Source organism: Furipterus horrens, unplaced genomic scaffold, assembly GCF_987537825.1.
Source record: "Furipterus horrens unplaced genomic scaffold, mFurHor1.1.pri manual_scaffold_9, whole genome shotgun sequence".
Taxonomy (NCBI): Eukaryota; Metazoa; Chordata; class Mammalia; order Chiroptera; family Furipteridae; genus Furipterus; species Furipterus horrens.
In genome coordinates this window covers 17487285-17500715 of record NW_028327179.1, presented here as the reverse complement: position 1 = coordinate 17500715, position 13431 = coordinate 17487285, and the positions used below count along the sequence as shown (strand labels likewise).

At 39.3% G+C, this 13431-nt stretch overlaps 1 protein-coding gene across 1 annotated transcript; it reads right to left on the bottom strand.

Moving 5' to 3' along the window:
* Positions 1 to 526: 526 nt before the first annotated feature.
* On the bottom strand, positions 527 to 13206 carry POLR1F (RNA polymerase I subunit F). The gene is given in 4 exon segments (XM_090287812.1): positions 527 to 1288; positions 2558 to 2766; positions 6683 to 6824; positions 12895 to 13206. Coding segments are annotated over 4 exon segments (1044 nt in total). The 5' UTR covers positions 13149 to 13206; the 3' UTR covers positions 527 to 849.
* Between the last annotated feature and the right edge of the window lie 225 nt (positions 13207 to 13431).

Genomic DNA, 13431 nt, shown 5'->3' with positions numbered 1-13431 from the left:
ATTTCATCACTCAGTCTTCCAGCAGTTAAGGCACGTTTGACGTCTTCTCAGTGAGCAGCTCTTTTCAGAACAATTTCCAGCAATCTAACCCAACTATTAAAAGTATTTGGGAGAGTCCCCACTAATCAGAATCTGATTTATCCTGTTTTCATCAGATCCTCCTTCTCCAACACACAACAAAAACAGAATGGTTGAGGGACAAAGGAATAAGTACAAGAGAACACACCTTTCCACAACCTCTTAGACTCAGAGGAAAACAAAACAAAACAAAACACCACCAGACATGCACCTGGAAGGAAAGAACAGCAAATATCGTTTCCCAGCACAGTCGGCAGTGACGTGATTCCTAAGAGCTCTGGAGATTTCAGAAGTTCCTGTGGCAAACCATTCTAAGTTAGATAACAGAAATTCTGTAGTAGCCATGATAAAGGAAAATCTGAAACTAGTAAATGCATTGAATTTTTTTTTTTAATCCAAACAAAATGGCTTGTAATCTCATGATAAAGAAAGGCAATAAACCAAAAACCTAAGCTCAAATTCATTCTTTAATGATATGATAACACTGCATTATAAACTCCTTGTGCTAATATTGAGATTATATAAATAATTTTACTTAAGAATGTAAAAACAGGCAGAATGCAAGAGTCAAGACTGAGAGGAACTCTTACCTTGCATTCTGTACACATTAAAATGGCACTTTAATAATATTAGCATCTTCCAAATGATCAGTTCTGCAATTTGAGCATCACTCAACTCCTAATCAATAGTTTCCTATTTCAAAAACTCCTTCATATCATTCAAACATGTATTCATCTGCTATTTATAAATCAGCCTTTTCAAAACTGAATCCTATTTACAATGCACTAAAGAAAACTATTTTTTCCTTTTCTTTCTTGGAGAGTGTTCCAAAAGAGGGGTAAGCTCCACCTCCTCACTGTGCTTCCTTTTCTTTTTTTTCTTTTTATGATCACTTTGGTAGCCACTGGAGTCACTGGCTTGAAAAACAGGGTCCTGGTCCTGATCTTCCTGGTGCTGCTTCTTCTTTTTCTTCTTCTTCTTCTTCAGCTCTTCGTCCCAGAGGCCGTTCACATTGTTATTAATCTCCAGGTCTGTCTTTTCCTCCCCGGGCACAGTTGCAAAATCTGCTAGCTCTGCGGGACCACCTTCTACTCCATCTGGCTCCGGGTCTTTCTTCTTCTTTTTCTTCTTCGTCAGAGGTTTTTCAACAGCTTCTTCAGGGCCAGTTTCCGTTACTTCTTCAGAAACTGCAGAGCACTTGGTTTGTAAACTACAAATGAACAGTTTTAAACTTTAGAGAGCAATAAGCAAAAATAAAACAAAAAGAGATGAAGAATATCCCAGCATGCTAAGATTTTTAATAAATAACAGCAGTATGAGACATAACTATGGCATACATTTCAAATATTCTTTCCCATTATGCTCAGCCCATTGAAATGTTGAAATTAGTTTCCCTAGTACTTCTCCCACACTGTTTTTACATATAAACATGACATAAAAAGGTTATCAAAACATGGTTTCTAAATTTTGGTTTTGTTCAGAAAAATTTGGTCACTGAACGCTAAACATCACAATACCTAGGCTTACTAGCCAAACCACTAACATAAGAGAGACAGAAAATATACTTCTGTTATCTATCAAAATAATGGAGTTTCCTGTATACCATCTCAATCCTTGTTTCAAATAATAGTTCACTGTTCTTAACCTATGCTGAAGCACAGTTGTGAATTACTTTATGTCACTAAAATAAAAACAAGGTCAAGGAAGTATCCCTCTTTCTAGAACTCACAGTCCTGTAGAGTAGCACTAGCCACATATTAACTATTTAATGAGGTAACTTTTAAAATTCAGTCCCACCGTCACACCAGCTACATTTCAAGCTCTCCATCATGGGGCTACTGCATTGCACCAATTCAGCATGACTCTGTCATCACAGACAGTTCTATTGGACATCTGCTCGAGAACTTGAGCCTATACTCTTATTACTTATCAGGGAAGAATCTAGGAAAATTGTTAAATTAACATCAGGAGTATTCTAAGAGTTTCCCTGCCCCCATTCAAGTTGGCTCCTATGGAGCCAAGCTCAAGATTCAAGATCAGAATAATTCTTAAGAGAATTCCAATATGGAAAAATATAGAAATTAAATGATCTACCTGGCATAATAACAACAAATTATTTTTGTTTCAATCATATAAAAAATAAAAGCAGACTAACAAGTTATACAATATGATTAAGCTTTTAGTAGTTTCAAGCTCAGGGATCAACTATCTGAAAAATTAACAACACACTAGGAAATACTTAGCAAAATTGAGTTATTAAAATACAAACCAGTTAGCTAGATGTAGAACTTTAGAATATTTAATGCATTGTTATAGCACTTAATATTACTATTTACAATGACTTTGTGGCTTGAAAGCATACTCTAATAAACAAAATTATATACAAACATACACACTTTTTTATAAAGAGGGCTTATGATCTCTAAATTCAGAATTAAAAACAACTATCAAAATGATAATAACATGGTTAGGAACTGACCTAGTGATATTTAGTTTTCCCCGAATGCAGAATACTCCAGCAGCATCGGAGTCTAAACGAAATACTTCAAATTCTAGTTCATCACCCACGTTTATCTCCACAGTCTGCCACTGCTCAGCTGGCATCTGCTCAGGTTTAGGGATGGAGGCATTGAAGCAACCATGTACTAAACAGCCAATGTGGCTGGAAGACACTTTATTAACTGTACCCTGAGGAGAAGAAAGAAGAGTATAACATCAAGAAGAGAGTCAAAGAGTTAATGCGTAAATCACACTTTATAAGCTTCAAACTGATCTTCAAAGAGAACATCAAAATAATGGTATAATTTGATATGAAAAACGTTGATCTCAATTAAAACTTACCGCCTGTTATACTAAAGTATTGTTTTAGAACACTGTAGAGTTTTCAGAAAGCTCAAACTTTATTAAATAAAGTAATTACCTATCAATTGCCTAGCTGGATAAATAATTACCCTTCCCTCCACCCCCCAAAAAACCCACCTCAGCTCCTATCTGAAGATTCAATGGGCAGTAGAGTAATCCATAACCATAGTGAAAGCAAGCAGAAATTACTCTTTGATATGACCTATATGTGAAAAGACCACAAGGCAGGAAGCGCATGATTTTTATCACTAGCATCCACATTGTATTTCCATAAAAAGTCTGAATTTCAAAACTTAGAGAGAATCCCTATTAGAAGACAGCCTACCCTTTTTATGTGAACCTTGAGCACAGCTGTTTGGACTAAATCACAAAAACACTGGAAGCTTTAAAACTAAAATAAAAGTACATGGTATATAATTTTAAGCTTGAAATGAAAATTTCCAAAAAGCTGAGTTTTCTGTTCTTCCCCTAGGAATCAACATAGATAAAGTATACTATTAAAAACATAAAATATTTTTTAAATATTATATTTTGATTTATAGAATTATAAACAATATGAACATGTATACAATGCTGCTTCATGTTAGCAACTCTTTATACATATGATAGAATAAAACTTCCTTGTCATTTTCAGGAGACAGGTACCTTCTGCATGGTCTGGATAAATTGTGATATATCTATAAAATGGAATATTAATTGGAAATAAAAAGAAATGAGCTATCAAGCCATGAAAACATATGGAAGAATTTTCAGTGCATACTGGTACGTGAAAGCGGCAAATCTGAAAAGGCTACACATGTATGATTCCACCTATATGATATTGTGACAAAGGCAAAACCATGGGGACAGCGAGAAGATCAGCAGTGCAGGGTTTCAAAGGGAGGGAGGCAGGGGTGAATAGGTAGAGCAGAGAATATTTAGGAAGTGACCAATTTTTCTATAAATACTGTAATTGTGGATACAAGTTATTATGAATAGGTCAAAAATCATAGAATATACAACACAAAAAGTGAACTCTAAGGTCAACTATAGACTATATTTAATAATAATGTGTCAATATTGGCTCAACAATAACAAATGTACCACACTAACACACAATGTCAATAATAGAAGAGACAGTGTGTTCCATTTTCCTATATGTCTAAAACTGCTGTAAAAAAATAAAGTCTACCTGGCTGGTGTGGCTCAATGGATTGAGTGCCAGCCTAGGAACCAAAGGGTCACTGGTTCGATTCCCAGTCAGGGCACATGTCTGAGTTGAGAGCCAGGACCCCAGTTAGGGGCGTGTGAGAGGCAACCGCACATTGATGTTTCTCTCCCTCTCTTTTACCCTCCCTCCCCTCTCTCTAAAAATAAATAAAAATATTTATAAAAAGAATAATAAAGTCTACCAATTAAAATATATTCAATGGAGAAAGTATTTTCACTACACAGGTCTGGAATAACTGAATAGCTAATAGACAAGAAAACAGATCTCAGAGGCCTACTTCATATTATACACAAAAAATTATAGCTTGATCACAGACCTAAATGGAAAAGCTAAAATGACAAAAATTCTAGAAGCTTGCAGAATATCTTCAGAATCTAGGAGCAGGCAAGTTTCTTAGAATATGCAAAGCAATAACCATAAAAATATATTATGATGAATTGGACCTCACCAAAGCTAAAAGCTTCCAGAAACACTAACTAAGCCATTATGAGAAGCTATTGTACACCCACCAGCAAAACTGAAAGACTGAGGGCCCCCAGTGCTGGCAAAGATGCAGAGCAACTGGCAGTGCTGAATGGTAAGCTGGCCCAATAGCAGTTCTTTATAAAGCTCAACACACCACTACCCTGCAACCTAGCAATGCTGTTTCTGGTTTTTAAGCCAGGAGAAATGAAAACGTATGTTCACAGCAGCACTATTCTAATAGCTCCAGACTGAAAACTACCCAAATGTCCATCAATGAAGATGGATAATCAAACTGTGATATATACATATAACTGAATACCATGAGCAATAAAAAAGGAACAAACTACAATACACGCAACAGCATGGATGAGCCTCACGTTGAGCAGAAGAGGCCATCTGAGAGTGCATAACGAAAAATTCCATTAATACAGAATTACAGAACAAGCAAAACTAATTTATAACCAATGAAATCAAAGCAGTGGCTGCATCTAGGACAGAGGACTGCCCAGGAAAAGGCACGAGGGCCACTTCTAAGGAGAGACAATAGTAAACGCCTTTGTCAGAATTCGTTGAGTTGCATGCCGTGATCTGTACATATTTTTGTATGTAAATTATTTCATATTTTTAAAAAGATTTTATTTCTTTTTAGAGAGAGGGATGGGAGGCAGAAAGAAAGGGAGAGAAACACCACTGTGTTGTTTCCTCTCGCACACCCCCATCTGGGGACCTGGCCCACAACCCAGGCCTGTGCCCTGACGGAGAATCAAACCAGAGACCCTTTGGTTTGCAGGCCAGAACTCAATCCACTGACCCTCGCCAACCAGGGCTATTTCATATTATTAAAAATAAATAAAAATTGGGAGAAAACTGACTGGCCAAATGTATTTAAGGACTGGATTTTGTTGTAGGAAATAGAGTACAAGGGGAATTTTTACTTTTCATTTTATACTTCCTTTACATTAGAATGTCATCTGTATGGACATGTTTATATTTGTGATAATTTACAGAAAGCAGATGACAGTTAGGTTTAGGAATTTTTAAGTACAAATCTACTGCTAACTTTAATAATTCCAGTTTTGCAGTCCAAATATACTATTTCTTCCAGTGTAATTGAGACTGAAAAAAAAAAGTTTTTAATTAGAAATGCCATAGATTTTGTCATAGTAAACCCTAACCTATATTCTTCTTATTTGTTTTATTTGTTTATTTATTTTTAGAGAGAGAAGAAAGGAGAAAGAGAGGGAGAGAAACATCATGTGTGGTTGCCTCTCACATGACCTGACGTGCAACCTCGTTATGTTCCCTGACTGGGAATCGAACCAGCGACACTTGGTTTGCAGGCCACTAACCTATATTTTTATCAACAGTATCAAGGGTTATTTATTATCATTAGATAAAGCAATTCCTATAAATATTTTTTAGGTAAGAAAAAATTACATACATATACATATGAATAGACATGAACACATACATACAGAACTGCTGATGGAAGAGAAGGGCAAGTGAAGAGGATAAAGGAATACAGTCCAGAAGATTTCACATCAATTTTTGCATTTCTAGCTTCTCTTGAAAACTAAAAGGCCTTCTGCACAGGTCCTTTAACTCATGGCATAGTTTGAGGACCCTAACAGGTGCCCTGTCCCTGACTCATTTTCATTATCTGCCCGGTTCCAGGACCATTTTAATTTGCAACTCCTATATTACATACTACTATGTGGTTTGAATGTTTTATTTTAAAAAAACAACAACAAATTATTTACATATAACTGGAAATTTTTAAAATAATAATAAAAATTGATTTTATTTTACACCTTAAAATCACTCTGGTTCTAAACAAAGGAAATAATAATTTGGATGGACACATACTCTATACATACATGAGAGTTTTAGGATGATAAAGTTTTAAACTTAACTAGGTTGAACTGATGGAAATAAATTTTTCCTTTATCCTTTAAAATAAATTTTAGTTACCCACAAAAACAGTCCCAAGGCATACAGTCTCTTAAGTTTCCAAACTACATAATAATATAACTATATGAAGAAAGCTAGAAAAAAAGATATACATACCATAAGCTTCTGCCCTGGTTCAGGGCAAAAAATAATAAAATCTGCTTCAATATTAAGATGAATGTATCCTTGATCATCATAAATATCTCCCAGTTCACCCACTACTTTGATGTTATCATATGCAATAGGGACACCTGAAAGGCTGTTAAAAAAAAAAAAAAAAGAAAGAAAGAAAAATGGTAACTTTTATCTTCTTTTAAACTAGGCATTGTCGTACTTAGATATTTGAGTCCAAAAAGTGTACCTCCTAAACTTAGCCACCCAAGCCAAATACACTATATAGCAAGTGGCAAGTTTGTAATAATTTTAGTGCTGCAACTGTGTCAAGTGTTCAAATATAATGAATAAATTAAAAATAATTATTTTATTTTTTTAAAGAGAAACACTGATTTATTGCTCTACTTATTTATGCATTTATTGGTTGATTATTGTTATGCCCTGACAAGGGATCAAACCCATGACTTTGCCATTATCGGGACGATGCTCTAAACAACTAAACTATCTGGCCAGGGCCAAAATAATTATTTAAGATAGGTGACCAGAAATGTCCAAATATGCATGAGCAAAATGTTGACGTTTCTTCCCTATTTGCTACTCATGTGGATTCTAGTCATGCCAGAAATGAAGAAAAAAAAAAAAAAGACTTGGCAAAAAAATGTGTATTTTTGTGAGAATGACTGAATCAAAGCAATTTTGGTATTATACAGAATTAACTGAATTCCCGTACTAGACGGCATATGAGGTCTGTCCCAAGAGTCCAGCAACTGTAAATATAACAAGAATGGTTTGTGTGACATCAGTGTAACCTGGCAGCCAAGGAGAGTGGACTGGAATGCGCATGCATGAACAGTAATGACTTCACTGTACTAGTCAGTGGGGGTGGTAAATGCCATTGAGTGAGCATGTGTACTGTGTGGTCATTGCATTCAACATGACTGAGTACAGGAATGAATATGCATCAAATTTTGCGTTAAGCTTGAACATTCCTTCCGAGAAATCACTCGGATGATTCAGAAGGCCGCAGCTGTGGGCAACTGGTGATGGGCAGCTTCATCACAACAACGAGCCTGCTCATGCATCAAGTCTCATGTCTCATGCAGAGTTTTGTTGCGAAACATCAAATCACACAGGTGACTCAGCCTCCCTGCAGCCCAGATTTGGTGCCCTGTGACTTCTGGTTTTTCCCAAAACTAAAATCACCTTTGAAAGGCAAGAGATTTCAGATTGTTGATGAGATTCAGGAAAATACGACAGGGCAGCTGATGGCAACTGGGAGAACTGTGTGAGGTCCCAAGGTGCCTACTTTGAAGAGGACTGAGGTGTCCTTGTCCTATGTACAATATTTCTGGTATCTTGTATCTTCTTCAATTAAATGTCTCTATTTTTCATATTAGATGGCTGGATACCTTCTGGACAGACCTCATATAGCAAGAGAAGTATTAGGTTAGAGCTGAAGCCCCTGAATATTAAAGCCAATGACTTAATAGAGAAAAATTCCAACTGTAACTCTGCTAGTAAGTGGAAATTATTTATGGAGAAATAATTCTGACACTATACATTTGACAGTCAGGATTAGCAGGCAACTATTATTGCAAAATGTCATTTCCAAGTTCTCAAGGAATGATAACTACTACAGAGGCAGACCTGGTGGCTTCCTCCACTGCACCCAGCACTTGTTTCGGAAGACTCTCCTGACTCCCCCCAGACAAGGCTGAAACCAATCACTCCAAGCATGGCGTAACCACTGTTCTTACTCATTTTATTGAATCTATCTGTATATATGGTTGGATTCCACATAAGACCCCTTGAGGGCAGAGAACATTTCTGTTGAACTCAATTAATATTCTATAACAGTGGTTCTCAACCTTCCTCATGCCGCGACCCTTTAATACAGTTCCTCATGTGGTGACCCCCAACTATAAAATTATTTTCGTTGCTACTTCATAACTGTAATTTTGCTACTGTTATGAATCGTAATGTAAATATCTGTTATGCAGGATGTATTTTCATTGTTACAGATTGAACATAATTAAAGCATAGTGATTAATCACAAAAACAATATGTAATTATACTTGTGTTTTCCGATAATCTTAGGCGACCCCTGTGAAAGGGCTGTTCGACCCCCTAAAGGAGTCGTGACCCACAGTTTGAGAACTGCTGTTCTAGAATAATTCACATAGAATAAGAGAAAGAATTTCTCCCTATGGCAGTTGTTTAAGTAAAACAGGAGCCACTGGGAACTGTAGTAACTACTAAATTATGAGAAACTTAAACTCAGAGACTTACTCTGGAAAGCACTATTTTGCGGTATTAATTTCTGCATGTGGCTTTCCCTAGCAGGAACTATACCATCACTAAAACAACAGTAGGGGCTCAGAAAACACAGAGAAGCAAGAAAGGAGGGGTAATTGCTATATTAAGAAAGGAAAACAAAATTAAGACTGATTAAACAGTAAGTCTCAAGTGGGGGGACTACTGCCGTATCCTAAGGGGCATCTGGGGCTTGGTGGTACCCATCATGGTTGTCACAATCACTGGCTAAGGCCAGGGATATGAGACATTCTGCCAGAGAGCAGCGCAGTTCTGTACAATGAAGAAATGTTCCTAGCTCTACGTCACTTTTGAATGAAGGAATAAATTGATTTAGAAATAGCTGGGCATAGAATCTAACTTAAAAAATATTAATACAAAGTCATTTTTGCATGGTTTTAAATGCATTAAAAATTTAAGGAATGTAGCTAATATGTAAGTACACAGATAGATTGTTTTGTGTAAAACTTTACTGAGAATTATCCACCATTTCAGAAAAGCACTGAACCACTGGAGATACTGGTATCTGAGGTGTCAACTCAAAACCCCTGCAACAAAGTCCATTTGTAACTGACACATTCACGATTCTAGGTATATGTGTGGGAAGCATCTAACTATAAAATACTTCAGTCTTCCCAGGTAATCATGCTTGAGCATGAAATGCATTTTACTGTACTAGATTAAAGCACTATGTATTTTTCTTTCTTTCTTTTTTTTGCAATTGTGTAGGCGGGTATATTATCTGTTAGGTTTTATTTCAGCACAGTAAAGAGTGTTTTCGTTTCATTCCGTACTGCAAACTACTGTAAGAGGGAGGTTCTGTAGAGTTCAGAACTATTGGCTGGGAAATGTGACCATAGCGCTTAAGCCCAAAAGGACTTGTGTGAACCTTTGGGAAAGCAATCATAGCATGAGGCTTACTAAAAGTCATCAGCTATAGACTGACAAACACCTTAACAATGTTTATCTTTTCTACTTTTACTTTTCTTTTTCTGATACCATCCTAAGTTAGGTTTCAGGTCAGGATGGTAGCCTCACTTAGGGTATTTGGAGAACAAAATTAAATAAAGTTTAAGGGATGCTCAGATTGCACAATTAAGGCCTCTATAGAACTAGGGGAGGGGACGTATTTGCCACCTTCAAATAACTCAAGAGCTGTCATATACAAGAAAAATAAGATTTTTTATTAATGGCCTCTCAAATATATAACAGTCAGAAGTTACAATGTGATTTTAGAAAACTACCATATTTTTCACTCCATAAGACACACTTTTTTTCTCCTAAAATTGAGGGGAAAATGTCTGTGCATCTTATGGAGCAAACACTGCGTCACAGATCGGTGATGTGTGTTACCTGACCTGTCAGCGGTGGCGATAGCTGTTAGAAGAGGAAGCGGTGGGCCTACACGAAACCCCTGGGGATGCTTAAATGTCCCACTTCACTGCTGAATCTCAGGGTGTCTGGTCAGTATGAAGATAGTGAAGAAAGTGATATCAGTGATTGTGAGCAACTGAGCTTCATAAATTCTGACACTAGCAATGATGAGTTTTTGGGGTTCCCAGAAAACTAGAAGACTACTCGAACCTTAAAGTCTCCCCTCATTTGTTAATGACAGTGACGATGGTTCTTAATACCGCTGTTGACTGCTGGTCACTTTACATGGTTGAAATAGTATTCTGTTATATTTTATTAAATATTTTAGTACGCCATTTGGTTCAGAGTATTTTTTTTCTTGTTCTCTTCCTCTAAACCTAGATGCGTCTTATGGTCAGGTGCGTTTTACAGTGCGAAAAATTCGGTACTTTCTCTAAGCAGACTTTTCAAAACTGACATGGGATACCTTTAAAGAAATTCTGTAACTGGAACAGAAAGGGTAGAAAGTCTGTCAAACGGGATGCTGCTGAGATAACTTGGACACTAATGTGTATCTCAACTCCTCTCTTTCCCTCATTTCTTAAACAGAGAGAAACACGAAAGTCCTCTTGATTCTACAGGATAGCCCCAGTCTGGAAACAAACACTACACATAATATATTGTTGATTGATACAATGTATTACAATTCCTGCTGGTTCAATGTTTTGTCCCTCATTAGTATCACACAGTTTGGTGTGTGGTGTCTCACTTGCACTGAAGAAACCAGAGTCTTTAGCACACCCACTAATAAAGGGGGGTGGGGGTGCAGTCCAGACTGCAACATGCTCTATAATTTCAACTGGCCACACTGTCCAATTCATTTACAGAAATTACCATTCAATCAGTTCCTAGTCTTTCTGGTGGAATGACTCCTATTGGGAGACACTCTGGGTGGCTTTGCTTTAGCCTGTCAAGTGGAGGCATGCATTGGTTATATAAAGTTATAAAATACATCCAACAGCTGCCTATGTTTGCAGATTTTATGATCACCTTGTACCACCATCTCTCTTAACTGGCCTCCTGTCTACTGCCTTCCCCTCCTTAAACCATCATCTAATACTATTAAATCACAAGACTTGCAGTTTAGTTTCTGAAATGGCAAATCTGATTATGTCCCCAAAATCAGGAATACATACTACTCTCCTAATAGAGTGCCAGGTTTCAGAGTTGGAAGGTATCTTGTTAACCCTTTTTAAGCAAAAAGGAAAAAAACCTGACAAAGGCAGGAAAGAAGAGCCACCTGGCCATCCCCTCTGGGTTGCCCCCCACCCTGTCTTTGACCCACTGCCCTCCTCTCCACTGCCCTCCTTGTCTTCCCCGACATAAACCCTACTCCAGTTATTTAATGCTTACAATTCTCTGGTCAAAGCATTCTATTTCACATCCACCATCCACTTGTTTTTTCCTGGAACGCTACCATCTCAAAGCATCTTCTTCTAGTATGCTGCTCTCAAAGGCCCTAAGATCCAATTCACCACTCCTTAATCTTATTATACATTAATTTAGCATTCTGCCAAATTCTAACACTTCATTGCATTTGGCTTACATTTGTATCTACTAGAGCTTCAAGTTCCCGAAAGCGCAGATCTTGTTTCTTCTTTGTTTTTAGACCCCAAGTCCCTCCTATACAAAAGAGACACAAAGTGTTGCATTGGTGCTTGGAAGCTGCCGAATATTCTGTTTGATTCTTAACTTGTGTACGGTTGAGGAGTCCTTGAAAGGTGTGGACACGTTGCTCAGGAAAACTGACATAGGAAAGTCCTGCAATTTCCAGGGGCTCATAAAACTCCCGAAGGGTAACAAGGACATCTGCCCCCTCCCCCGAGCCTCTACCATTTCAACTCTAAGATTATCTAAGAAATATCTTAATTTAAATGCATCAAAAGGTTTTGTTTTCACCCCCAAGAGCAACAGGCGGGCAAGACTGAAAACAAAACATAATACAACTAATAGTATTTCTCTCGTCGCTGATCAGGTCTAAGAGACGAGGAAAGTACCGGGGCCACGACCAACAGCAATAATAGCGCCGTTCGCGGTTCACTAACAAAAATCGGACCAAGGCTTACTCTTCTATAGAACGAGAGGATCAACTCAAGTGCCGCGGGCCAAACTTTCATTGTCCGACGGGGAAACCCACAGAACTGGGCGTACCCGGTCTCCAGAGCCCTGGTCTCCTCTCACCCCTACACCCAGCTTTCGGGGCGCGCTCCTCCACACCCTCCGCCGCCACGCGTCACGTCCCCTCTACGTTTTCTTTCCTAGGAAAGCGGCTCCGCGCGGACCTTGCCCGGAGATGTGCTGGCCTTTCCCAACCCCGGGGCGCCTGGGGGCTAAGCTCGCGGCGGCCGGCGCGACTCTCCCCAGCGCCCCCTTTTTCTCGCGCAGTCAGAACCCCCCACCCGCCGCCGCCTGCCGTGCCCCAGTGACAGGGAGCAGGCTACGTTACGGCGTTGTCCTCACCGCGAAGGAAAAGGCTAAGAGACGGGCACCTTTCGGAATAGCGCAGGAGCTCCGCATCGAGCTGTTCCCGGATCCCGGTGCGTTTCCGGTTCAGGTAGCGCGGCGACAGGGCGATGTGCCTCCGGTGCGGCCCCGCCACGAGGCAGGAGTGGCGGCTGTGCAGCAGGGCGCAGGCCGCGGCGTAGGTCGGCAGCTCTAGGCAAGGCAGGACGCCGGCGGGCCCCACCGCCGGCCCCTCGGAGGCCGCTTTCGGCCGCGCCGCCTCCGCGCAGCCCGCAGCCATGCGCCTGGCCAGTTTCCCACGGCGCGCACCACTGATGCAGCCGTAACCCCTGTTTCCGGACGCAGCTTTGCACGTCACCCACCAGGCCCAGGCCCAGGCCCCTGGAACTGTCTCTCCTTGCGCCGCACTACGCAGTTCTGGCCAGCAGGGGGCAACCCCCTTTTCTCACTTGGACCCCTCAGGGAGCGAGGAGCCTGTGGCTCCCTACTGAGCATGCTCGAAGGCCAATAAACACCACGTCTTTTTAAACGGCTGACAAACTTGTGTTTACACTAAAGTTCTC